General features: G+C 40.3%; 1 protein-coding gene across 3 annotated transcripts in view; it reads right to left on the minus strand.

Moving 5' to 3' along the window:
* The window catches only part of LOC134351886 (3-phosphoinositide-dependent protein kinase 1-like), an 85743-nt gene that overhangs the window by 10223 nt on the left and 47582 nt on the right, over positions 1-27938 (minus strand). For all 3 annotated transcript variants that reach the window (XM_063058740.1, XM_063058741.1, XM_063058742.1), the window contains 11 exons: positions 20723-21016; positions 15062-15104; positions 12526-12663; positions 12190-12334; positions 10882-10979; positions 10441-10516; positions 9407-9475; positions 8186-8282; positions 7526-7699; positions 2727-2944; positions 2347-2404 (listed from right to left, as the gene is read on the minus strand). In XM_063058740.1, coding sequence (XP_062914810.1) covers positions 2347-2404; positions 2727-2944; positions 7526-7699; positions 8186-8282; positions 9407-9475; positions 10441-10516; positions 10882-10979; positions 12190-12334; positions 12526-12663; positions 15062-15104; positions 20723-21016 — 1410 coding nt within the window. The remainder of the gene's footprint in view (positions 1-2346; positions 2405-2726; positions 2945-7525; positions 7700-8185; positions 8283-9406; positions 9476-10440; positions 10517-10881; positions 10980-12189; positions 12335-12525; positions 12664-15061; positions 15105-20722; positions 21017-27938) is intronic.

Below are 27938 nucleotides of genomic sequence, written 5' to 3' on the forward strand. Positions count from 1 at the left end.
TCACACGTCTCATCCTCTTGCTCTTCACATACTAGTGGAATGCCTTGGGGTTTTCCTTAATCCTGCTAACCATTCTGCCTGCTTCTCATGGCCCCTTCTGGCTTTCCTAATTCCATTTTTAAATTCCTTCCTAGCAACCTTGTAATTTTCTCAAGCTCTCACAGTACCTAGTTTCTTGAACCTTTCATATGCTTTTCTTTCTTAAAGAGATTTTCTACATACTTTGTACACCATAGTTCTTTAACTCTAACATCCTTCCCCACCTCAATGGAACATACACATGCAGAACACCATGCAAGAGTTCTGCCATGCATTTCCCCAAGAACATCTACTCCCAATTTATGATCCCAAGTTCCGGCCTAATATTTCCTCCTACCCTAGTTAAATGTTTTTCCAAATTGTCTGCTCCTATCCCTCTCCAGCACTATGATGAAGGAGATAGAGTTGTGGTCACTACCTCCAAAATGCTCTCCCACCGAGAGATCTGACACCTGACCAGGTTCATTTCTCAATATCAGATCAAGTACAGCCTCTCTTCTAGTTGGCTTATCTACATATTGTGTCAGAAAACCTTCCTGAACACACCTAACAAACTCTACCCCATCTAAACCCCTTGTGCTAAGTAGATGCCAATCAATATTAGGAAAGTTGAAAGTTAAAATCTCCCATCACAACAACCATATTATTGCACCGTTCCAGAATCTGCCTCCCTATCTGCTCCTCGATGTCCGTGTTACTATGGGGGGGGGTCTATAAAAAACACCCAGAACAGTTATTGTCCCTTTCCTGTTTCTGACTTCCACCCACGCTGACTCAGTAGACAATCCCTCCATGACTTCCTCCTTTTCTGCAACCGTGACCTATCTCTAATTAACAATGCCACGTCCCACCTCTTTTGCCTCCCTCTCTGTTCTTTTTGAAACATCTAAAGCCTGACACACTCAGCAGCCATTCCTGCTCCTGAGACATCCAAGTCTCTGTAATGGCCACAACGTCACAGTCCCACGCTCTAAGTTCATCCACCTGTTTATGATACTCCTTGCATTAAAATAAACACATCTCAAACCATCAGGCTGAGTGCATCTTTGCTGTAACATCTGCCTATCCTTCTTCACAAACTCCCTTCAAGCTGTCTACTTGTGCTCCAACCTCCGCACCCTGGGCCTCTTCACTTCGGTTCCCACCACACCCTCACCCCCGTAAATCTAGTCTAAACCTCAGGAGAGGTCCCAATGATCCAGAAATCTGAATCCCTGCCCCCCTGCTCCAATTCTTCAGCCACACATTTATCCTCCACCTCATTCTATTACTATACTCACCGTCTTGTGGCGCAGGCAGTAATTCTGAGATTACTGCCTTTGAGGTTCTGCTTCTCAGCTTCCTTCCTAACTCCCTGTATTCTGCTTTCAGGACCTCCACCCTTCTTCTACCTACATCGTTGGTACCAATATGTACCACGACCTCTGGCTGCTCACCCTCCCATTTCAGGATTTTGTGGATGTGCTCAGAAACATCACAAACTCTGGCACCTGGGAGGCAAACTACTATCCGTGTTTCTTCTTCGCATCCACAGAATCGCCTATCTGTCTGCCTAACTACAGAGTTCCCTCTTACCGCTGCCACTATTCCGTTCCCTTCCCTTCTGAGCCACAGGGCCAGACTCAGTGCCAGAGGCATGGCCACTGTTACTTCCCTCAGGGAGGTCATCCCCCTAAACAGCACTCAAAATGGAGTACTTATTGTTAAAGGGGATAGCCACACTACCTGACACCCTCCCTTCCCTCGCCCGACGGTCAGCTACTTACCTCTCCTGACAGTCTCCTAGCTGCTGGGATGACTACCTGCCTGTAGGTCCTGTCTATCACTTCCTCACTCTCAACAAGCCGAAGGTCATCGAGCTGCAGCTCAATGCACCTGGCACAGATGTGGCCATCAGGAAGGCTGGAAGTCTCCTGAACATCCCACATCTGACACCCAGAAGAGAAAACTAGCCTTACAGTCATACCCACTATTCTAATGCGCTGAGCTCAGCGAGACCCTCCTTTTTAAACTCTGCTTCCCGACCTGTGTGAAGCTCTCTCTCTCTCTCTCTCTGAATAGACTGGTCCACAGCTATGCGCTGAGCCCCACAAAATGCTCCTTTTTTAAAAACTTTTCTCCCTGACCTGTGCAAAGCTCCCTCTCTACAAATCCACTGGTCTGCCACTAATCCAATTGTAAAAAAAATCAAAGATTTTCCCTTTCACCATTTTGACTTTCTCCGTCACCATGGAATAACTTTTCCTCTCAATCCCCTCTGCTTGTTTACAGACAGTGTGAAATACATTGATGAAAAATACTGTGTACCTTTCTCTTATCAACTGGACCCATCTTCAGGATTAAATTATTTTCTACAAACTGATGCCTGAAAAGAAAAAAACAGACCAGTTACCGGCAGCATGTCACAGGTTTATGGAAGAGAAGGGAGGACACAGTCTGATGGGCAATTCGAACACTGCTGAGCACAAGGCCTTGGCACTATACTTCAGATCGACAGCAATATCAAAGTAGGCCAAGGGAACACAGAACTGCCACTGCAATGGTTTACACAGTGGTGAACGTGACTTCTTGTGGTGAAAGTAGTCTCTCTTCAGACAAATGTTTCTAAAGGTAGTATACCAGCTGGAGTTATTGGGAGGTTTGTAAAGCCAGAGGGTTAACTGTTTATGTGCATAACTGCAACTTACCAGGGATTTCTATTGGCTTGTTTCTCAAGCAGGAGACGCTTGTCCTCATCTGTAAACTGAAGGTCCAACTCAAACGAAGTGTCATTAAGATCATGGACATACTGCTCGATGTTACTACATAACCTCTGTGGTGGGCTAGGCTCAGGGGAAGACAGCGAGTGCAGTGAGCCGGAGGGAGCCACTTGCATGGAGACAAACTGACTGAGGAGGTCATCATACTGTAGCCATGGAGCAAAAAAGATTGGACAAAAAGTCAATAATCTTATTCCCTGATACTCTCACATCAGCAACAGTTTTTAAGCACAAAGAATAACAAACCAGAGGACAACCTTTGGGAAAGAACAAAAAACAAAGGGAGATGACCGAAAAGTAAAAAAAGCCGCTAAAGATCCAGGTAGTGAATGGTCATTTTATAGACACATTTTTGACCTAATGGTCAGTTCTCGAGGGGTAGTAATTTGTGGAGGGGTTTTTAATATTAGATTAAATCCTATATTGGATTCTTCAAGAATAGTTACTCAGAATAAACCTCTGACTCGGAAAGTGAATTCATTGATGGAGGAGTTGGGAATTATAGATGTCTGGAGGGAATTACACCCTACTAGTAAAGATTATACATATTACTCTTTCCCTCATTCAGCCTATTCAAGGATAGACTATTTCTTTATCTTTAATACAGATAGACTCAGGATAAAAAACTGTAATATTGCAACAATTGATCTGTCGGATCATAGCCCAGTCTCTATGTCTCTAATCCTGGAAAGGAAAATGAGGAAAACACTATGGAGGCTAAACTCACATATACTCAATAACCCGAAAGTAATAGAGAGATTAAGGGGAGAAATCAAAGAATATCTAGACCTTAATGACACGGGAGAAACATCACCAGTGATTTTATGGGATACATTGAAAGCTGTACTGAGAGGGAAAATTATTTCCATTACTACTCACATGAAAAAAAATCAATGCACAAAAATTAGCAGACCTTCAAGGAAAATTAAAACAACTTCAAGTTGTAGATAGCAACAAAAGTAATTCAAATCGAAAACAGGAAATTAGGAAATTGCAAAGTGAAATTGATGATATTTATACATTGGAAACTCAAAGAAATTTTCTTTACCTGAGACAAAAGAATTATGAAGTAGGAGGTAAATCAGCTAGATTATTAGCATATAAATTACGAAAACAACAAGCAGACAATACAATTCATAAAATAAAGAATCCAAAGACAAAGCTTGTGGAGAGTACAATAGGGAAAATTCAAGAGAGTTTTGAAACATATTATAGAGAGCTGTACTCCCAACCCCGGGCCCCCAATGAGCCCTATATAGATAGTGTATTGAATTTTTTAGATCTACCTAAACTTACAGATTTACAAAATGAAAGTTTATTAGAACCAGTAACTGTCAAAGAACTGAACGTGGCCATCTCTAGGTTAAAGGCTGGAACGTCCCCGGGTTCTGATGGGTTTACCTCAGAGTGGTACAAGTCCCTGAAGACACAGTTAGCCCCATTACTACTTAACACCTTTAACTGGATATTGCAGAGAGGAGAAACTCCACCTTCCTGGAGAGAAGCGATTATTTCAGTTATTCCTAAAAGAGGGTAAAGATAAACTAGAAGTGGCAATTATCGGCCAATGAGTGTTCTTAATTTAGATTACAAACTATTTACATCTATATTAGCGCGCGGATTAGAAAAGCTTTTACCTGGCCTAATCCATTTAGACCAGACTGGATTTATTCAACAAAGACAAACACAGGACAACATAAGGAGAACTCTGCACATATTAGAACAGGTTAATAAGAACGAGACAGAGACAATGGTAGTAGGATTGGACGCTGAGAAAGCTTTTGATTCGGTTAGTTGGGCATTCCTATACAGAGTGTTAGGAAGATTCGGCTTTCAAGAAAGGTTTATTAAAGTAATTCAGACTCTATATGACAGCCCTACAGCCCGAATTAAGATAAATGGGGACCTCTCTGACTCCTTCATTTTAGAGAGAGGCACTAGACAGGGATGCCCAATTTCTCCTCTCCTTTTTGCGCTATATATTGAACCACTTGCCCAACTAATAAGACAGAGCGAAATCGTAAAAGGTATCAAGGTGGCAGGGATTGAACAGAAAGTGGCGTTATTCGCAGATGATGTTTTGGTCTATCTGAGTGAACCAGAAAAATCATTTATAGGATTGTTTACACTGTTGGATGACTTTGGGAAAATATCAGGTTATAAAATAAATGTAAAGAAAACGCAGGTTATGTCCCTAAATTATACACCATCCAAAAAATTGCAGGATACATACGATCTTAAGTGGGAAGCTAAATCATTAAAATATTTAGGAATAACCCTGCCGAAGGATCTTTCAGCACTGTCACAGGTAAATTATGGGCCATTAATCTCAGAGATAAAAGCAGATATGCATAGATGGAATCTTATCCCCTTTTTAAGTTTAAATTCAAGGATAAATACTATAAAAATGAATATTCTTCCTCGGTTATTATATCTTTTCCGTACTTTACCAGTGGAGGTGGATGATAATCAATTCAGGGAATGGGACAAATGGATTTCCCGCTTCATTTGGCAAGGAAGGAAACCTAGAATTCGATATAACACCTTACAGTTAGGGAAGGAAAGAGGAGGTATGGTTCTTCCTTGACTGAGAAATTATTTTTATGCCTCACAGATAACCCCTCTGTTATATTGGTGTAATAGGGAATATAAGGCTAGATGGAAGGAAATAGAATTTGGATTAGTTGACAGTTTTCCTCTTCAGGCCTCAATAGCCGACAAAGGATTGATGGCCCAGTTGGAAAAATTTAATAATGCTTGGATAAATCTTACATTAAAAGTATGGCAGAAGGTGGTTAATTCATGTGGAATTAATAACATGCTAAAACTCTTTAGATGGTGTGCATATGATACCGAATTCCTTCCCAACAGAGGAGATAAAAGATTTGAGCTATGGATAAAGAAAGGTCTTACAACCTACCTCTCATTTATAGATAAAAGAGTATTACAAAGTTTCCAAATCCTGCAGGACAAACATGGCCTAGAACATAATGACTTTTTTAGGTACCTTCAAATACGAAACTATGTTAACCAGAGTTGTAGATATACAGACCTATCAACAGTAGAATTAGAATTTTTCAAGATTCTGAATCCGGCTTGCAGTTCAATACCTAGTAAATCAGTTTCTCGCCTATATAATGCACTCTCCCATGCTAAAAATGTAAATACACTGTATATTAAAGAGAAGTGGGAGAAAGAAGCGGGGTTGGTACTTTCAGAGGAGGCTTGGGGGAAAATCTGCAGCTTTCAATTGTCCTCGACTAATTCTTTGACTTGGAGAGAACATTGTTGGAAAAACATTATAAGATACTTCAAGACCCCATATCAGGAAAAATATAAAGATACAAATGTGATGTGTTGGAGAAGGTGCGGCTCCAGGGAGGCAAATCATTTTCATATTTTCTGGGATTGCCCTAAATTAAGTCTATTTTGGGAAGGTATTCATAGAACATTAGTTAAGGTACTTAGGTCCCAGATACCTCTGAACTTTGAGACGCTCTATTTGGGGCATGTATTGTTCCTTGAACAGAAGGAAGATATAAAGTTGCTGCAGGCCCTCTTAGCGACAAGTAAGAAATCAATCACTAGAAAATGGCTAAATCCAATACCACCTACATTAGAAGATTGCTACGAAATTATCTTGGAAATATTTAAAATGGAAAAGTTGACTTACTCCCTGAGAACTCAAAAAGAAACATTTTATCAAATCTGGAATAAATGGATTGAATATATAACCCCAATGCGAGCAGACTTTAGATGACTCTCCTAATGATTATTATTGCTCTTCTCATCAACACAGTAATATTGCTAATGTAAGCACCCCTAGTCTAAATGTTTGTTGTTTTTTTTTTGGAAAATAGAGAATTAACACAAGTAAAGGGAAAGATTTGGGAAAGGGATTAAAAAAAAATGAAAAAATTAAGTAAATAAGTACATAGGGATTGGATAATTATGTCTGCGGGCAGGAACAAGCACGAACAAATTGGGATATAAACACCTACAATGGTTGGTATATAGGCTTGTATGCAACATTTTGGACCAGTGGAAATGGTCCAGAAGGGTTGTATGGAAACTATTATTACCATTTTTCTTAACAACTAATTTCATTACTTAGCCTAATAGGTTAGATTTACCACAGTACATAATTATCTATTTAAATGTTTATTTTCCTTTTATATCATCTCAATGTGTACTTAAGAATGTATAAATAATTGTAGTTTTATACATATAAAAAAATGGAAAAGGTTATATGTGTGAAAAAAGTACATAATTGTGAATTCCTTATCCAAATAAAAATAAAATTAAAAAAAAAAATTGCAGAGAAGCAATGAATTAAGTGTTAAATGAAGGTCTTGCTTCTGTAAATTCTGATACATAGTGATCTCCTTTCACTACATAACGATCATAAATTAAGATTCTGGAAGTTAAGGAAGGAAAGACAAAATGATTTAAGACAGAATTATAATATACATACATCTACTAAAAGATTAAGGTCATTTAGAAGTTAATAGGGGCATGCCCAGAGTTACAACTGGAGAGGAAATTCAGCCCTCTGTTATCTGATGTACACTACAAGAGAGCAGCTTAGGGCACCAAAATACTGTGCAATATGCACACAAACATTAGTGCCTGCTGTTTATTTGGAAACTATGAGAATCAATTAAAAGTGCTGAAATTAATCATTTTTAGGATAAGTATGAAAGATTCAGAAGGGTATTTGTACTCACATTGCCATAGCAATCTTCTTCATCTTCAGACATTGCTGGGAGATATGCAGTGAGTTTGGGGGGTGTCTGAAGGTGCAGATTCTCCCATGCAATAGGTTCAAAGAACGTATGGGCTTTAAGGAGTCCATAACCTCCCATTTCTTCACAGCCAAGGCGCTTGGTGTGTTCAGACACCTTGAATTTAAAAAGGAAAATAAATTATTAAAAACCCATTGATAATAGCTCCATACTCGGTGTCCAATCAATTGTACTTTCCATGTGATGTAATAATTCAGTTAACACAATGGTAAACAAATTTTCCCAGTCGGATACCACGACCAGCAATCGAACAAATGACCGGTTGTTCCTTTATGGTAGAATGTTTTCAGCATCACAATCTTTTACTTCAAACAACAGGTTAATAGTCTTTAAATCACACTTGAAAGGCAATGCCTAGAGTGTAGCATTCCTCCAGTAAAACTGAAATGTTGGCCTAGATAATGTTATTAAATTCAAAATCAAGGCACACTGATGGAATGTAACACAATGCCACTTTATTTTTATGAGATACTTTCTGAGAGTGGATATTCAGTGAAAGGCCAAGAATACAGCTGGTTGTAGTTAGCAGTTTGGTGAACATCTTGAGATAAGCATCAAGGGAGAAATTATGAAATTACTTACCAGAAGCTTCTGTACTAAGTCTTTCGCTTTTGGGAAAAACTTTTCTGGGAATTCATATTCCAACTTAATTATTTTTTGGAATATGAGATACTCATTCCTGTGAAGAGAAATAAATACAATAAATATCACCAATCATCAAAACTATGAAGGTTTAAAAATTCCCTTAATCGGTGATTTCATGAGCTAAGTGTATGCAGCTTCACGATAGAGTTAAAGGAACCTTAGAAGTTTACCATATAATGCACTGAGCAGGCTAAGAAAAACCCAAGGAATAGAGTACAAATCCTTCTCAAATCAACACAATCCAGTTAGTTGGCTTAGCCAAGTACAGGTGATGCAGAAGAGGGGATGCCAACAACTGGCATCAGATGGGGATCACAAGTCAATCCTTGATAATAAATGTAGAAGTGAGACTATCATGAAGTATCAACGCTGATTGATAAGTGGATCCAAGAAAAGATGTGTCTGCACTACCCACGAACACCTGTTAGTTTAGGATGGACCTGAATCACTGCCAAGTCAGACCAGAGAAAGGGAGCAATTGACCTTAGTACTTGGGACAGGGTGTTGCTTGTGATTTGCTACCTGCGACTAGCATACACTTAATAGTCAAACAGGCTGCTCAAACAGGATTTCCAAATTAATGCTTTTCTACTTTTCATATTCCCTGTGTGCTTTAACATAGAATAAAGGGATAAAGGGTGGGGAAAATCCGAGAAAAAGAAAGTAAGCGTGAAACCATCCTAACAGGCAATCCCTAAAGCCTCCATTGCTTCTTAAATGGAGAGGAGTTTCTACTCCGTTAAAACGGCCACTGCCTGAATAGCTAACTATAGCCACTTCAGTTCACCAAGTGACAGTTGATAAATTACAGCAATTCATAAGCACTGATTCAGAAAACGTTTACACCTGCTTGTTAACATATACTTTCAAAACCTCTGCTAGAAGTTAATGTATTTCAATCAAATTCAGAAATCAGCTTTCGGCTAAGAAGCTCTTTGCAGACATATGTGCTGAGGCAGAGCACCAGGCAATGCCAGTTTGTGTGCACTAAACAGCAACACAACAATGCTGTGTCAGAGGATAGTGTAGTATGGATATGGATATTGACAAGATTAAAACCAAAGAATTGAATTAATAACATGAGAGGCTGTGGGGGGGGGGGGGAGGAGTGGAGGGAGAGGGGTTCTAACATCATAATATACAATATTATGTACTTACCCAGCCCTGAAAGGTGGCAATCCAGCTACCAATTGGTAAATGATACAGCCAAGAGCCCAGAGATCAGAGCTACAGAGGTTAGAAAACATTAATCAATACAGCATTTGCACACAGGAACTTCTGGAATTTCACTCACACTGTTCTGACCTCCACATCACAGGTCTGCAGTCAGAAAGGAAGGCCTGAGGGTAAAGTCCAACCTCCAGCTTCCTTTAGTTCAGAGGACCACCAGTGTAGCTACTCTATCATGAGTGCTAGTGACACAGGGAGCTTCCATTCAATGTCAGAATCAATTATTCCTTACGCTGACTATAGGAAAGCTGGGTATGGTTCGTTCTTTGAAGAGGAAAAGAGGAGGGGAAATGTACCAGAGTTATTGCTCTGTGATAGTCCCTCGACAGTCTAAAGTGAGAATAGGAGATGTAGATACTCTGAAAACAGTATCGCGCCCGCCCCCCCCAGTCAAAATCATCAGCTGTGGTATCGAACTGCGGTAAAAATCCATTTGGTCTATACTCCAGTGAAGGTCAGTATCTATACACGTACAGATCAATGAGGGGCAAATCCAGCACGATCTAATACCCGAGTCAGTGTTCTATTCAGGTTCTCCAGTCAAAGGCAAGGATTGTGAACCTCTTATCCTGGTGAGTTCAGTACCTAGCTGGGACAGGACTCAAGGGCCCCAAATCCCAGAGTCTGTGTCTGAAGAACCTGCATTCCAGTCAGAGTCTGTGGAACCCATACCATAATGATAGTCCAGGTACCTGACACAGGCATCATTATACAAAATAGAAGGGAGTCTGAAGAACATCTCCTATAATTAATCTCAGCTCATTTGTGATGCCTCCCACACGGCAGACATGCTATAGTTGGATGATTGGTCAATGAGAAAGCGCAGCCTAGGAGAAAGTCTAGATAGATCATTAAGGATCAGGGTTTTGGAGGGGTGTGGGTATGGTGTTAAAAATACATCACAAAATGCCGAAGGGAAATAGCTGCCCCAGCAGAGATTTGCAAAGGAGATGTCTACTTACCTTTTACAAGCAGATTTCTCGGTTAAAAGCTCCGGCGAAACATACTGTGCTGTTCCAACGAAAGAATTTGCTCGAGCTGCAATACCAAAACTAGAGTAAACTGTGGAACACAATGATCGGTATACTCACACACATCTCCCTACAGCATTTCCCTCTAATCTTTTCAATTCAAGTCGTGAACAAATGAATACATCAACCTAAACAGCCTTTAAGCAAGGGGACACAAATTACAAAAGATATCTCCAATCGTCAAAGAGCCATGCAAGGTTTGTACATAGAGCACTAGTAATTGTCCACAGTAGTGGTTTAAATGTTGGCTCTTGCAGTGCAACTAGGCAGGGCTCGGTAAAACATAGCAGTTAACCACCTGCTCTTTTTAAGAGTTTATTTTTATATAAAAGTTGGCACTGTTTGATGAAAGAGAAAGGATAAATTATGCACCTTGCGTATTATCTGAAGATAATACTTTTGCTGTTCCGAAATCAGTAATCCGTATGTGCATATCTTCACTCAGCAAGATGTTCTCTGGTTTAAGGTCCCTAAAATCATTTTAAGCAGATTAAATTATCAATGACAAACTATTCATAGCTTACCTTTAATAGCATGCAATCGCACAAAGGTCTCAGCCCATATTGATCAAAACCACTCATTAGCTCAATTCTTTTCTCCATATTTTATTAAGTTGCCTCAAACTGATTTACACTGCTCCCTTAAGGTCTATTACGTGTCTGGGTTTTGTACCCAGAAGCAACAAGCTTTGTCCTGAGCTCCGGACACCTCATTATTAGTTCACTATCCTGCTTTGATCCTTATCTTTGCCCTGGTGCAGCATGCCAGTGTTCTGAGGAATTTTTCCAGGCTTAAAATAAAACTTTTTAATCTCAGTTTTCTCACCCACATTCAACAACTTGATACAATTATTGCTCCACATTTTTCAACAGCAGTCACTCTGCTGGTGCCAGTTATTTATGTCTTCCCTATCCTTCCTGTTTTCTTTTCAGCATTGTTGGAGCTCCAACATTTTCCAACTCTAGACCTACAATATTAATCACTTCTGTTCACAAATTCTACCAGCCTGCTGAGTACTTCCAGCAGTTTCCGTTACCTGAAAATTTCCAATATTGAAATCTTGCCTGTGGCCACACCCCATCACAGTTCTATCCAACCATCCCAGCTACGTTCATACTTTTAATTCACCCAATGCTACAACTGTTAATTTCCCTTACAACAATAAACTCCTTCCCTTGTCACCAGTGACTCTTTCGCATTTGCTCATGGCTTCTAATTATACCTCCATTTCGTTATCTGGTTCAATTTTTCTGTCTTTCTCAGTTGACTTGGAGATTGATTTTAAGCATTTTTATTTTTTCCAGGGAATTTGTGATTTGTACTTTAATTCCATTTGTGCACCATCTTTCAATTTTTTTTTGATCAAGAGAACACCATGGCCTTTAACGGCTTTTACATACTGAAACAAGAGATAGTGAAGCTGAAGGGTCTTCATAAACGTCCATGCATTGGGGTGGGTTTGGAGGAATGTGAGAGGTGTGGCTGGTATCAATGCCTTAATGACATTCTCCAGCAGTTCCCAGCTGGTGATGAGACTTAAGCATTCTATCAAGGCAAGAAACTTCTCCAGCTAGTTGAAGACCACCTTCATCAGCTCAAATTACTATTAACAGGAATGAAGAAATTGAAGCAGGCAAGACATAATACAGGCGAAACAGCTGCAAAAATGAAAGTCCTTACCTATGTATAATCCCAATCTCATGCAAGTACTCTAGCGCCGAAACAATCTCAGCAGAATAAAATCTTGTGCAGTTCTCATCAAATGAGCCTTGCTTACGAATATATTTAAGCAGCTCTCCATTCTTAGCATAACTAAGACCAAAATCTGCATAGAAGCTCAGGATCAAATCTTGTAAAGACTGGGGAAAAACACCTTGATTTATAACATTTTCCTGTAATTACATAAAAATCACAAGACTGTGCTTCTGTTAAAGTGCTAATCTTCAAGCATGGCTCCTTTGTACTTTCTTTTAAGCAGTGAAAGAGAGCAAAACATGCAATAAAAATGAAGGATACAGAGCTTCTCCTCATCCTGAAACGTGAAGTAGAGTTTTACAAAGAAGGGGTGATCCAGCCGAGACATGATATCCCTCTCTCTGGTCACATACGGTACCTTGTTCTCCTTAATGATATGACGTTTTTCCAGAATTTTAACTGTAAGATAAAGTAATTTACTGAAGCTGCTGACTGAATGTTTTATATCTGCATTGATTAGAACAAGGTTACTCTGATTTCCTGTGCTAGCACTGACTGTTATTAACTACAAAGACCAACAGTCTTCAAATTCCAAAGATTAAGCTCTACTGTCTAAAAAACGTCATTAAAATAGAACAATTAAATCTGGGAATGATAGTTGTGCCAAATTGGAAAAGCAGAAATATTTAAAGTTGACAATCGGTTTCAGATGTATTTGTGCCCTCACTCACTGGTAGCCCCCTCCACCATGGGTGGGAGGGGTAACAAAGAAAAGACTATAAACAGTCTGAAAATACTAGAATTTTAAAATACATCCCATAAACAACAGCCAAAGGAGTCGTGTGTACTCAGGATGTGGGCAGCTGAGTTTTTAACATGGCGCCATCTTTACAGGAAGCAGATGAGGGAAGCCAGGCACTAGTCTGGTTGATGTAGGCCAGGTTTAATAATGGACCAAGACCAAATTTTACAGCTAATCACCAATCCAAATTTTATGACATGGAAGACCATTTGGCCTATATAATCTTTATAAGAAAAACAGACGGTCCCACTCAGCACCCTACACCACTGAGCTGATTGTTTAGATACTTACCTAGCTCCCCTGCAAACATTACAATTCAATTGTAATGGTGTGAGTCTCCTCCTCCACCATCTTATTCTGGCGTATTCCCCCTTTCTTTCCAGTACTGAAGTATCTTGGCCCGAAATTTTGACTCTTTATTGCTTTCCATAGATGCTGCCTGACCTGCTGAGTTCCTTAAGCACATGTGTGACTCTTGATTTCCAGCATCTGCAGAATCTCTTGAGTTTGCAATTAAATTTGCCTCCATTTTTCTCCCTGGCAGTACATTCCAGACCATAATCACTTGCTGTGTAAAAAAAAACCTTTCCCCAGCTCCTCTCTGGTTCTTTTGCCACCTTCCTTCTATATCCTCAGTTCTCAGTCTCTCCACCAATCGAAGCAGATATTCTATTTGCATGAATTTGTGAAATTGAGATCTATCACATCTCTTCACATCTCCCAGGAAAACAACCCCAGCTTCTCCAATCTTTCTATTGAACTCCAGCTATAATCTTTGAAATCATTTTGGTAAATTATCATCTGCACTCCTAAAGCTTTAATATCCTTCCTAAACTGTTGGAAACCAATCTTTTATAAAAGGTCGACCACGTTTGTTTTACTCTTATTTGCTTTTCCTGTATTTATAAATGCCAAGATTCACATTTTTTAAATTATCCGCTCTCCCAATCTTCCCTTCCGCTTTCAGGAGTACGTATTCCCTCCCATCCCTTTCCTTGTACCATCTAGTTCATATCGTCTCTTCTCACCATTCCTACTAGAGTGTAACATCACATTACTCAGCACTGAATTTCACCTTTACCCCAGCCTTTCTAGGGCTTCTTGAAATCCTCACCATGGCTTCAAGTTTTGAGTTATCTGGAAGTTTAGAAAATGGGCACTGTATACCCAGTCCAAAATATTTATTATTCAGTAAAGCAGTGGTCATAGTGCTGAACCCCAGGAAAAATCCCATTGTACACTTCTCCCCAGTGCAGAAACAAAACCACGTTTCACACCATTTTCTGTTATTCAACCACTTTCGTAAGCATCTGCCCTTTTAATGAATTTCAGTCCCGTGATGTTCTTATCTTGAAACTCTACTGATAGATTATCAAACACATGTTATCAACTGGCCCTCTGTTATACTATGAAATATTTTATCATTTGCTTTAATTTAAGTTTAAAAACAAAAACAAATCTATTCTTCAGCTTCAGTGTCTAGGGAAAGGATCTTTGTGCTTAGGTAAAATTCAGCTCATTTAATACTTGCATCAGACTGATTCCATCTAACAAGTATTCATAGTTATCTTGAGGTCAGTTATCTAACAGGCTGACTCAGCTGTGACACAAGACTAATTCCATTCAGTCTCGTGTTCAGAACCACAAATGGGGTGGGGTGGGGGAAATGGAACAAGTTTCCAATCAACACTGGCAATAAAAACAAAAAAATTCAAATATTTCCTTCTATTTTTGACACATATCTGCTGTGAGATTTGCAAATGTAGCACGGACTGCCTTTCACATTCAATAGCTTGTTCCAGAGTTTGGCTGACATATGGTGGGTAAGTGATCTTGGCCAGAGGAAGGATAGAGCCATTCCAGGATCCACCACTCAAGAATGTGATCAAACTCAAGTCCTATCATCCCTTGTTTCTAAAGCCTGAACAGGAATTGGAGTCAAACGCTAACAGTTGTTTCTAGTTGTCTTGGGAAAATTAAATGTGAGCCATGGTGGAATTAACAGCTCAAAACTATCAATTGAATTAGAAGGGAAGTCTATTAGTTTTTACTTACTAGCATATTCTTTACCAGTTGTCTGTTCGCGGGCCAACACAACCTGCAGAGAAACAAACAAAGCAGTCAGCTACACTGTAGAACAAACTCAGTTACATTCGCATCACTTATAAGCAAAGCTCCTTCTTACATGCAGCTCATCTTACCAAACTCAAATTCTTCAAAAGTCACTCACCATGACTATACTTGGGCAATTCTAACACTGTGGACCCCTGTTTCAGCTGGGCATGCCACACCACAATAACCTACAGCTATGATAAGCTGTGCAGTGCCAAAATATATCCGGCATGCAATCTAAAGGACCTGAATACAGTGAAGATAATGCACATCTAACTCAATTTAAAACATGAACTTTATCTTCATCATTGCTGACCGTCCTCAGTAGCAACATTAAACCACTATTCATACCACCCCGTTTATTATTTTCTCTTTGCACTTGAGGTCATGAATACCTAAACAAACGTAGTGAGAGTGATGCTAATTCCCAATTTAGTTAGAGAAATACAGCACGGAAAGAGGCCATTCAGCCACTGAATCCATGCCAACCATCAACAACCCATTTACACTAATCTCATTCTATTCTCCCCACATGTCCCTCATCCAAACACTTGCAGGAGCTAATTTACTTACTCATCTATAAGCTTCTGGGATGGGGGAAGAAAGCAGAGCATGGGGGGGGGGGGTGGTGGTGGAGAGAGAAGAGAAACACAATCTCAGGGAAGATGAGCCAACTCCACATACAGGGGTCAAAATCCAATCCAGGTTGTCAGCAGATTGGATTGCTCTGTGGTAGAGCAGCTGTACCCATGGCACCCACTGGGCTGATAGTAAAGGGTTGAGAAGAATGTGCTGCGATATTAAAAAAGCTCAACAGGGAAGATGAAGAGAAGATGCTTCCCCTGGTGTGGCGAGTCCAGAACAAAGGAGAGAAATGAAGGGTCAGCCTCATAAGGGAAAAAGAAAGGAATTTGTCCCAGGGAATCTTCTTCCCCAGTGAGCTGCAGGGTCTGAGGCATCACATTATTGCAGGCCATGACAGATGGACATTGGGCTATTGTGCTGTTCAGAACTTTACAATTAATGAACATTGAAAATTCAGTCAAAATTTGAACATGTAAAAAAAAATAATCAGTGCCAGAACACGAATTGTTTCCTTAAAAAAAAGACAAGTGCATTTTATTACATTTAGTAAGCAGAGAAAGCACTGATACTTGGGATTTCATTGACAAACGTGACTAAGAGTAGCACAAAAAGTGCCATTTTGAAACCCACCCATAAATGGGAACATATTCTTCTCAATGTCGATTGCCACTGACCCAGCTTCCCCGCCTGCTATCACTGATTCAGATTTATCACATGTACAACAAAATATACACTGAAACAACAAACAGCCTAAAGTAGTGCCAGGGACAATCTGCAAGCGTTACCACAGATTCCGGCACCAACAAAGCAAGAAACAATGTTCGGCACAACAACACAAGCAGCAATTTAAAAAAAACAGCAAAGCAAGCTCTTTTCTCACTGATCCCACTCACACACAGACAGCCCGCCTCCGGGCCCCTGACCACTGATCTGTTTCCTCAAAGCCCAAGTTCATTATATCATCTTGCGTGCTCAGGCCTAATGACACTATCCAGAATACTGGCCTGCTCCTGGGTCAGTTTCTGCCATTGCTGTCCAAGGTCACTGACTTGTAGCCATGTTGCATGAGAACACAGATCTATCTTTAGTGCAGGTAGCCACTTACCTTTATTCACAATTGTGTCCTCACTTAAAGCTTTTCTAAAGAGAATCTGGCACGGCTCAGACTTGATAATCCATTTGCTTTTAAATTGCTAAGTACCAAAACATCAACATGAACACCCACACTTACAAATGGCAGACATTCAGGAACATATCAGTCAAGCTTTTCCTAAGGGCAGGAGTTTGTACATCAGGGAGCATTTGTATATTAATTTACAATAAAGAAAAGCTATCCTAACTTTTTTGTAAACACTTGAACCAATTAAAAATCTCATAACAGGAATTTGTGCTGCACAGTTCCATTAATAAAAGGTTGTGTATAATTCCCAAATAAAGGTTTACTGGCAGAAGTAAACAATTCTAATATACTATAGGAAATGATTAAAACTTCACAAACATTGCTCTTTTAGAAGGGACCTGGTAACTAAAGGTGAAAGGAAGTGAATGATTCACGGCTTTGAGTCAAAGTCAATTGTGTGTAGGTGATAGTCACTGACTTGTTTGTGGAGGCAAATGAGACCCATAATAATTGCAAATGTTTTAATTCGCTTTTGTAACCTGAAGCATGTCAAAAGAAAAATGTTCAAAAAGTGAAGGGTTATTTTGAGGACATGAACACTGAGGAAAAACATGCAGGTAATTCAAATCCCCCAACAGCAAAACAGCATTCAATTCCAATAAAGGAACAAAAACAGAAAAATACTGAAAACACTCAGCCAGCAAAGCAACATTTGTGGAAGGAGAAATCTAAACATTTAGGGACAGGTACAGGGAACCATCCTCAGACCTTAGGGAAGCAGAATTCCCAATATTACTTATATGAATATATGAAATATATGAATATATAAATATATGAAAGAGCCAGGAATTAAGGGTTACGGGGAACTGGCACAAGAGGAGCTGAAGCCAGTATATGCTACCCTGAATGATTGGGGCAGGCTTATCTGAGCTGCTGGCCTACTCCCATTCCTTTCTCCCCAGTTCCAAGGTCTGCTGTCGCAAAATGTTAACTGGCTTCTTTCCACAGATGCTGCTTCATTGGTTCAGGTTGCCTGGCATTTTCAGCTTGTGTTTCACATTGCATCATCTGCACTTTTATTTATTTGCCACTTCCTCTAAGGCCCCAGCATTGCCTAGCTGCATGAATCCCATATACATGCAGAAGCATTGTTGCAATTTACTGACCTCTAATGGCTTTTCTAGTTTGTAGCCCTCATCGAGGGGAGGATGTCATTAGGAGGCACATTCAAAGTACTCTGCCCTGCTACCAGCTCCCAGAATGACTGATCAATTAATAGCACTGCCAAACTGAAGGACGGGCTCTTTCAAGCACTGGATTCAAGCCTCCCCTAGGGTACAAGTATTGCCATCTTCAGAATATGCCCCATCTTTTGGACTGCCACAGATTTCTCCAAGAGTAGTGCATGTCCAAAGTGTTAGAAGGAATCTGAAATCTGCAGTCGGAATTACAAAGGGTCAGATAGATTACGCAATTCTGACCAAATGGTTTCCTTGGAAAGAATCCAGTCGTTCTGATGAGCACAGGAGAAATATCGTAAAGCCCCACCAAATAAAATTAACCAGGGATTTGTACATGTCTGGTACTGTTGGAAGAGACTGATGTTCGTATGAATGCCAAAAAGTAAGGGAAAAAATACATAGTAAGAGAATAGGAACTAAAATAAAGTTGAACGCAAATCTTTTGCGTGCATATAAGTTTAAGTGCCTGGGAAAAGGGAATGCTGGGCTGCATCAGGGCCCCAAAAAATGACTGGTATGCAATAACAAAGCACAGCTTGAAGTAAAGTAATTTATTACCTCATACCTGCTCTGCCTTTCACAAATTATTTTTTTTACCCCAATGCTACTTTTCTGTACTAGTGCCACTTCCTTAATATTGAAAAACCTATTGATACATACTCAACATACACAGCCACTGAGCTGCCATGGCTCCATATGGTAAGAACTCTGAAGATTTACAGCTCTAAATGGAGATTTCTTCTCATCTCTGCCATGAAAGAGTATAACTCTTAGATCTACACAACCCTCCGATAAAAATTGTCCAAGCCATCAAGCACTACAAAAATATTCTGTTTCAAAAAAGTCACCTCTCCTTCAAACTCCTGAGTCTACTCAATCTCACCTCATACATTATATGCACTATTCCTAGAATCAATATGGTCAACTTTCATTGCAATCCTTCTATCCCAAGTATATTTTTCCCCAAGACATGGATACCAGGCTTGTCTCACCAGGGCCTTATATAATTGGAGTCAGGCATCTTTACACTTTTACTCAAATTCTCTTGTGATAAAAGCCAAAATCTGCCTTCCTAATTGGTTATAGAACCTGCATGTGTACCAGGAAACCAAGGTGTCTCTGAAGCTAGCCTTCTAAGAATTTTTAGAAAAAAAATATGCATTTTTTTCTTACAAAGGCAGAGGGATTGGCTGGAATCCTCACAAATACTCTGCACTTACATTTTCCAAGAAAAATAATGCCGAGAACGTCTATTTGAGATATCAAAATACTTGATGGGACAAAGATAGATGGGGAAGAAAGCTGTAGAAAAGCTAACTGGGCTTAAAATCACCCAATCTGGATGGGAAGTATCCAGTGAAGAAGTGAGGGTGGGAATTGCAGAGGGGGTAGCTATAAACTTGTACTACTCCTTGGATACAAGAATGATACCAAAAGACTCAAGAATGATACATGTTAAGTGCTCATTGAAAAACGTGGATACTCAAATAGCACCTTGATTTATCATTGGTGAAAAAATGATGATCAGTAAAACAATTTAATTAATTAAATTAACCTTGAAGTTAGAAATGCTAACAGCCACAAGGCTTTATTAAATAGAAGAAAATTTTGTCAGAGTTTTTTGGACAGAGTTAATTCACTTGAAGAGCCAACAGATAATGATTAGGATTACTAGACTTGTGCTTCTGTGTACATAAAATCACAGAGGCTGTGAAATATGGGACCCTGGGTTTCATAACAAGAGTCAGGATACAAGATGTGCTTGCTGAAGATCTATAAATATTGATATTTCATATCCAGAATTAGAAACAATCAACATTGTCTCCTAATTCCGGTTACCACACTTCTGCACTTTCGGAAGGATATGAAAGTCCTCTAAATAAAGTTACAAAGATGAGGAACATTAGTTGCAAGGACAAAGTGGAGAAGACGGGATTGCTTGCTTTGTAGAATACAATATCGAGACGAGTGGTAGTTGTCAAAATTGTGATGGATTACATTGGGCAAATAGAGGAAAATTCTTTTCAGCCAAAGAATTCAAGGGATGTGGAATTGAAGTGAATAGCAAAAATTCCAGAGGTAATGAGAGGACGGCTCTAACCTGGAATACACCAACTAAAAATGTACTGGGTGCAGATTACATTCCAGCTTTTGAAAGAAAATTGGGTAAATATTTGAAGGCAAGTAGTTCCAGGATTATGATGAAAGTGACAGAATAAGATTAAGTGGAATTCTCTACAAAGATGAGATGACGCAAGGATCTGAAAGTCTCCCCTTTATTACAATGTTAAATACTGTGTTAATATAGCTGAGTCTCAATACCAAGCTGAAGTGTCAGAATAGAATCTGGTCAATTCCTAGCACAAATTCAAGATCTCAGGTTAGAATTGTGCATCTCAAACTGACCCAATCCAAATCCTTGGACAAGGCACACCAGTACAGTGCATCTGCCACTCACAACACAACTTGTACAAATTACCAGTAATATTCCATACACAAGCAATTGGACATGGAACACCCTTAACATGGACAATCCAAAAGTTCGTTCACGATAGATGAGAATAAATACACAACCCTTTGTACGAGCTAGAAGGCAATGTCCATATTTTTTTTCAAAAAAAGGAAAAGCAATCTACAAGTACAAGTATAAATACATACTGTTGAGAATGATCCCTCGCCAAGAATCTTGCCAAACTTGAAATCTTCAGGTCGCTTTTTCCGTGGTTGCTGAGCATGACTAGCTGACTGCTGCCGCTGGGTCTGCACTACAGGTTGCTGCCGTTGCCCTGTTCGCTGTGGTAAAGAGCCCATCACTGGGCCAGTGTCGCCTGCACTGCTGTCCATGGAGGCACCAGAGATCGTTGGTCGCACGCTGGAGTCTGATTGATTCCTTACCATGGATGGAGATGGGCAAGAGCAAAGGACTACACTGGACTGAATGGGAACATCATACTGAAAAATAAAGCACATAGGAAAATGGGTTCATTAACAAAGTCATAACACATTCAGTAAAATTCAGGTCATGAAGAAATTAATCAAGACAAGTACATACACTGTGTGCATTCACATGCAATCCAAACAAAATGAGACAACACTGTACAACCAGTCATTAAATATTCTCTGACACAGGCAATTTCAGAACAAAAGAGGAAAGTTATCATAAATCCCTGAGCACTTGATTTCCCACTGCTAACATGAGGCAGTACTCAGACGTGCAATTGAAGTATCGTGGCCTGCAGGACTGTGGTCCTATAGCTCGAAGACAGGAATACTTTGGAGAGCTTTATTGTTCCATTACTACAGAGTCCTGAAAGGCCTCCTCCTGAGTTGTAAGCTTCTATGATTCAATGGGAACATGACCCCTCAACTGTAAATATGACTCATAGGCCCAGGGAGGGAGGTGCTGTCAGACAAAGGATAAAGGGAAATTCAGTCTTTGTGATGGGAAAGGGAACAGCAGCTTTCAGGAAAGTGTTTTAACTGTTACTTTCTCCTGCAGAGGTTGGCAATAAATTGGGTTGGAATCACTGTACTCCCATTCTCTATTTCACTACTTCACTCAGAATTCAACAATAGGCACATCTATATTATTAAAATCCTGAATCACCCAACATAAAAATTCCATCCTTCATTTGAGAAAAGAGTCGTAGTCAAAGCTATAGACTCATACATACAACACCCAACACCTGCCGAACATTAACCTTCCTTTCGCCCACTGACTCTAATCCTATTTGTTCACATCAGGTCCATGTTCTCCAATGCCTTGCCTACCCAAGTGCTGCTCAAAAAGTCCCTCAAATGCAATGATTGTATCCAATTTCACCACCTCTCCTGGAAGTGTTCTAAACAAAAAGAGAGTTGGTTGACGTTGTGTACTTGGATTTTCAAAAGGCCTTTGACAAGGTGCCACACACAAGGCTTCTCATCACGTTAAGAGCCCATGGTGTTGCAGGAAAGATACTGGCATAGACTGAGCGTTGGCTAATTGGCGGGAGGCAAAGAGTGGGAATGAAGGAGCCTTTTCTGGTTGGCTGCCAGTGGAAATGGTGTTCCACAGGAGTCTCCGTTGGAATCGCTTCTTTTTATGTTATATATCAATGATTTGGATGACAGAATATATGGCTTTGTGGCAAAGTTTGCAGACGTTAAAAAGATGGGGCAGGTAGTGCTAAGGAAGCAGAGGGGCTACAGGACTTGGATTAGGAGAATGGGCAATGAAGTGGCAGATGGAATACAGAGTCAGGAAGACTATGGTCAAGCACTTTGGTAGAAGAAATAAAAAGACTGTTTTCTAAATGGAGGGAAAATTCAAAAATCTGAGGTGCAGAAGGATTTTGGAGTCCTCATGCAGGATTCTCTAAAGGTTAATTGCAGGTTGGGTCAACATTCACTTCAAGAGGCCTAGAATTTTTTTAAAAAATCAAGAATATAATGTTGTGGCTTTATAAGGCAATAGTGTGCCCTCACTTGGGAGTACTGTGGGCAGTTTTGGACTCCTTATCCAAGAAAGGATATGCTGCCATTGATAGGGGTTCAAAGGAGGTGCACAAAAATTATTTCAGTAATGAAAAGCTTATCACACAAGGAGCATTTGATGGCTCTGGGCCGTACTCACTGGCATTCAGAAGAATAAGAGAGCAGATCTGATTGAAGTTAATCAAATTTTGAAGGGATATGGAGAGGATGTTTCCTATGGTGGGGACTAAGACCGGAATAGAAGGACATCCATTCAAGAAGGGAGATGAGGAATTTCTTTAGCCAGAGAGTGATTAGTCTATGGAATTTGTTGCCACAAGTGGCTTTGCAGGCCATCATTGGGTATATTTAAGGCAGAGGTTGGTAGATTCTTAATCAGTCAGGGCATGAAGGATATGGGGAGAAGGCAGGAGACTGGAGCTGAGGGGGAAAACGATTGGCCATGATGAAATGGTGGAGCAAACTCGATGGGCCTAATGGCCTAATTCTGCTCGTACAATCTTATGGTCTTATAATAAATACCAAAATCCAAATCCTCTCTCGTTTCTGGTAAAACTCTTTCTCCTCACCTTAAAATCCTAACATGGGAAAGATTTCGGCTATTCACCCATACACAATGCCGGAGGAACAGCAGCTGACGCAGAATCCAAGAAAATGAACAAACAGTCAACGTTTTGGGGTCAGACCCTTCAGGACTGGAAAAGAAGGGGGAAGAGGCCAGAATAAAATAATTGGGGGGGGGGGAGGAAAAGGAGGATAGCTAGAAGGTAATGGGTTAAGCCAGGTGGGTGGGAAAGGTAAAAGGCCAGAGAAGAAATCTGACTGAAGTGAGTGGACAATAGGAGAAAGGGGAGGAAGGGCACCTGGGGGAGGTGAGAAGAGGTAAGAGGCCAGAGTGGGGAATAGAAGGAAGTGGGGAAGAATTTCTCCTTCCAGTTTACGAAAAATAATATTCATGCCATCAGATTGGAGGCTACCCAGACAGAATATAAAGTGCTGCTCATCCATCATGGCACAAGAGGAGGCCATAGTGGAACGAGAATGGGAATTGGAATTAAAACGTTGGGCCACTGGAAAGTTCTGCTTTAGGTGGATGGAGCGGAAGTGCTCGACGAAGTGGTCCCCCAAATTACGATGGGTCTCACCAATGTAGAAGACACCACATCAGGAGCACCAGACAACAGATGACCTCAGCAGATTCCCCGGTAAAGTGTTACTTCACCTCGAAGGACTGTTTGGAGCCGAGGAAGGAGGTGAATGGGCAGGGCCTCTTGGTGTCGAAATGAAAGATAGGAAGGAAGCCAGGATCTCATGAGGGAAAAGATGCTAAACCTTGGTTGCAGGCTAACAACCCACTCACTCAGGCTCTCCACCCTGAAACAACGCATGCAGAATTGAATATTTTAATGATTTGGTTATAACACAGATCCAGGGAGACTGGACTGATCATAGGCCTTAAATGGGATATAATATTGTTTTGTCATAGATCAATGGAGCAAATCCCCAAGTTAAAGATTATCCTAATTTTATTCTTTTACTCCTGCTCTGATCACCATAGAATGAACATCCAAGTAAACAGTTTTCATATCTAGTGGTTTATAATATTATTTGCAGGACAGCAACTTCACTGCACAGCCATCAGGAGGAGCTCTTGTACTTTTGATCCATTTTCATTGCATTGAATCAAGGATAAATCTGGTCTGTCATACCTCTCAGGAACTGAACATGCACCCTCCTGGGCTATGAGAAATGGATCCAAATGGCACCAAGCCAAGAAATCAAAGGACTGCAGTTTTCTAGTCATCAATACACAGTGGGCTTGAATCTAGTAACCGTGCAGCATAAGAGAACTCAAATTCCTTTTCCTGCTCTCCAGACTAGGAAGATGGACCGCATTTCACACCCACACACTTACAAACCATTTCCTGGATCAGCCCAGTTGTTTACTATGAAAGAAAAGTGGATTTTTCTGGTGAACAAAAGTAGTATCTGGTACTTTCCCACTATGTCTTTTAAACAAATAGTTTGGTCTTAGAAATCTTAATAAGCCACAGAAACTTGACAGGTTTCTTCCCAAGACACAGACCGAATCTAGTGAAACATGCTTTCTGATTAGGATGAGCTAACCAACTGAAAACAGTATGTTTAACAAGTACTTTAGTTTGGACAAGTTAACTTCATGTAACAGCTCTAAAAGATCATTCTTGGGACAAAGGACAGAAGGGAACCCAACCACTCAGTGTTTCTGCCAGATTACAAACAGTGCCCAATGCCTCTTTGCTGCAACTGCTTAAAATACATCACGATTTCACTCCTAAATGGTCCAGCTAGAACTTAGAGAAAATCTGCTAAACGAACTCAATAGGCCAGTCAGTATCTATGGAAAAGAGTAAACAGTTGATGTTTCGGGCCGTGATCCTTCATCAGGATGGGAAAAAGAGATGAGAAGTCAGAGTAAGAAGGTGGGAAGAAGAGAGGAAGAAGCACATGGTAGTAGGTGATAGGTGAAACCAGGACAGAGGGAGGGCTGAAGTAAAGACCTGGGAAGTTGATTAGTGAAAGGGATAAAGGGCTGGAGAAGGGGGAGGAGCACCAGGAGGGAGGAGATGGGCAGGTGAGGAGATAAGCTGAGAGGGGGGAAATGGAAGTGGGGAATGGTGGTGGTGGTGGTGGGGGCGCACGGCAGGGTGCATTACCAGAAGTTCATTCCTTATGAGAATAGGTTGAGTGAACCTAGCCTCTTCTCCTTGGAGCAACAGAGGATGAGAGGTGACCTGATAGAGGTGTACAAGATAATGAGAGACATTGGTAGCGTGGATAGCCAGAGGCTTTTTCCCAGGACTGTAATGGCTAGCACAAGAGGGCACAGTTTTAAGGTGCTTGGAAGCAGATACAGAGGAATGTCAGGGGTAAGTTTCTTTATGCAGAGAGTGGTGAGTGCATGGAATGGGCTGCCAGCGATGGTGATGGAGGCAGATACAATAAGGTCTTTTAAGAGACTCCTGGATAGGTACATGGAGCTTAGAAAAATAGAGGGCTATGGGTAACCCTAGGTAATTTCTAAGGCAAGAACATGTTCGGCATAGCTTTGTGGGCCAAAGGGCCTGTATTGTGCTGTAGGTTTTCTATGTTTCTATGACATCAGGTTGGAGGCAACCCGGACAGAATACAAGGTGCTGCTCCTCCAACCCGAGTGTGGCCTCATCACTGTAGAAGTGAATATGGACTTTAAGATCGCTTACATTGACAGACTGGTGAATCTGAGGGTGATAACAACAGGAAACGGTTCCCTTTGTACATACCTTCAAAGTTCCTGATAGACTACCACCAATCCCCTAACCCCTAGGAATGCATACTTGAATTTACAATATCCCTGGAAACATTACAACTAACATGCATAAAAAAAATCTAAATCACCCTGAAACATGGTAGCTGGAACTGAACAGTCCTTTAGAATCATCCAAGGTTTTGGAACTGAAAGACAATTTCCTTCCTAATATTGACCTAGAATGGTACACAAAACAACTTGAAAACCCCATCTACCATCTAAAGAACAACTTTCAATTTATTTGGTGTTTCATCACAGGATGAACACTTTCCCCCGGAGTTTCACAGGTAAACAAGAGCTTACTGGAATCCAGTGATATCCCATAAAGACCAAAGATCTGAATAAGTAGCTACTCAACAAAACACCCTGCCCTCTCCAATCCTGATCAGTCATTCAAACCTACTTTTTACGTAAACCTAGCATTCAACATTCTTTGATTAAAACACTAGGTGGGCTCTCACTAAGCTCCTAGTTTAAAAAAACCTATAGACACAAATTTACAACTAAGTTCATGCAATTTCTGTTTGATTGACCTAGCTGAATAACTTAGGTCCACTGTGTTATCTCCACAGGACCATCTTTACTGAAGTGTGAATAAAGTGCCTCCTCTGTTATCTAGAGGAATGATAAAAGACAAAGCTTCAATGTCCTTTTATGATTAAAAGTCATTTGAATGTTAAGTTTCTTCCTAAAATTCATTAGAAGTTCATTAAATCTCTGACTTAAATAACACAAGCAGCAGGCATTAATGGCCATCACCATATCTCTAAGTCATTGATAGTACTACCCATACAACAAACCTGTTTTGCAGACCAGAGAGATGGTCACTTATGATATTGTTATCAGAGAGAGCTTCCTGGTCACTAACTGGCTACCACAGGACTGAGTTCAGCTAAAAACAAAGTACTCAATTGGTTAAGAAGTAGGCTTAGCAAGTGCAAATTCTCTTGCCATACAGCATTCCTATGCTGTTTTTGGCTCATTATTTTTTTTAAAAATGATAGAATTAAAATGTGTGAAATGGTTTATAGAATTATTTCAAACAATCTGAAACTTGCAACCCACTTTTGGCTGGGTGTGAACTGAAACTTCTCTCTGGATGCTAGTCTCATTTTCATTCTTTCAACTCCGACAGAAATAAGATCTTGTTGAATGCCACAGTGAAACCTCCACCCATTGCCATTTTCATTATTTCTTGATAGTTTTAATACATGTAGGATGCGTTTAACTCTTCCCATCTATTATAAGGTCAGATCTTTATAAAAAAGGCATACTCCAGAGACATAACATTTGCAAGTGACTGTCTGAAACATTAAAACTAATAATTTAAGCTCTCCTCTTTAGGTACAAAGGTCAATATCCTAGAACTAATATGATGTCAGCCATGGTTTATTAAATAGATAGCATTCTTGGCTCCACTGATGGTTTTAAACACCTGTACATGAGCCTCAACCAACACCAATTCAGTCAGGTGTTGTACTGTCAACTTTCGGATGACAACTAAACCAAAGGTTTATCAGCTCTCTCAAGAGCAAATCAAAAGATCCCATAGCACATTTTTGAACAGCAGGTTTAATGTGGGAATCCTAGTCAACATATACCACTTTTAAAAATCTCAGAATATCTCAGCATGAGCACATTACAGTCTGGAGAAATTGCTGTGTCCCTGCGAGACAACAGTGCCGAGACTTTGAAACGTACTCAACTTGGATTAAGTGCTTTTGAATGCCCCAAAATTATGAAATCTGCTATGGAAATTTAACTTTTTTATGTAGACGTTGTTTCGCATAACATTGCGAGCAGTGCAAAGTCAGTTCATTAGAGGACTCCTGGGATAAAAGGGTTGAGAAATGCACGAAGCTTAATGTAGGATATATGCAAATACCTGGTCGATTTTCACAAACTTATGGGCTGAAGGGCCTGTTTCCTGCTGTATCCCTCCATGGCTCCATGAAGGCAGTTGGTGGGTTTAAAGGGTACTGTAAGGATTATAACAGTCACCAAGACATGTGTGAACTAGTTTCTGATTAAACACTTCCCTACAAAATCAATTAGTGTATTTCTATTGAT

This window comes from Mobula hypostoma, chromosome 9 (assembly GCF_963921235.1).
Source record: "Mobula hypostoma chromosome 9, sMobHyp1.1, whole genome shotgun sequence".
In the NCBI taxonomy this organism is placed as follows: domain Eukaryota; kingdom Metazoa; phylum Chordata; class Chondrichthyes; order Myliobatiformes; family Myliobatidae; genus Mobula; species Mobula hypostoma.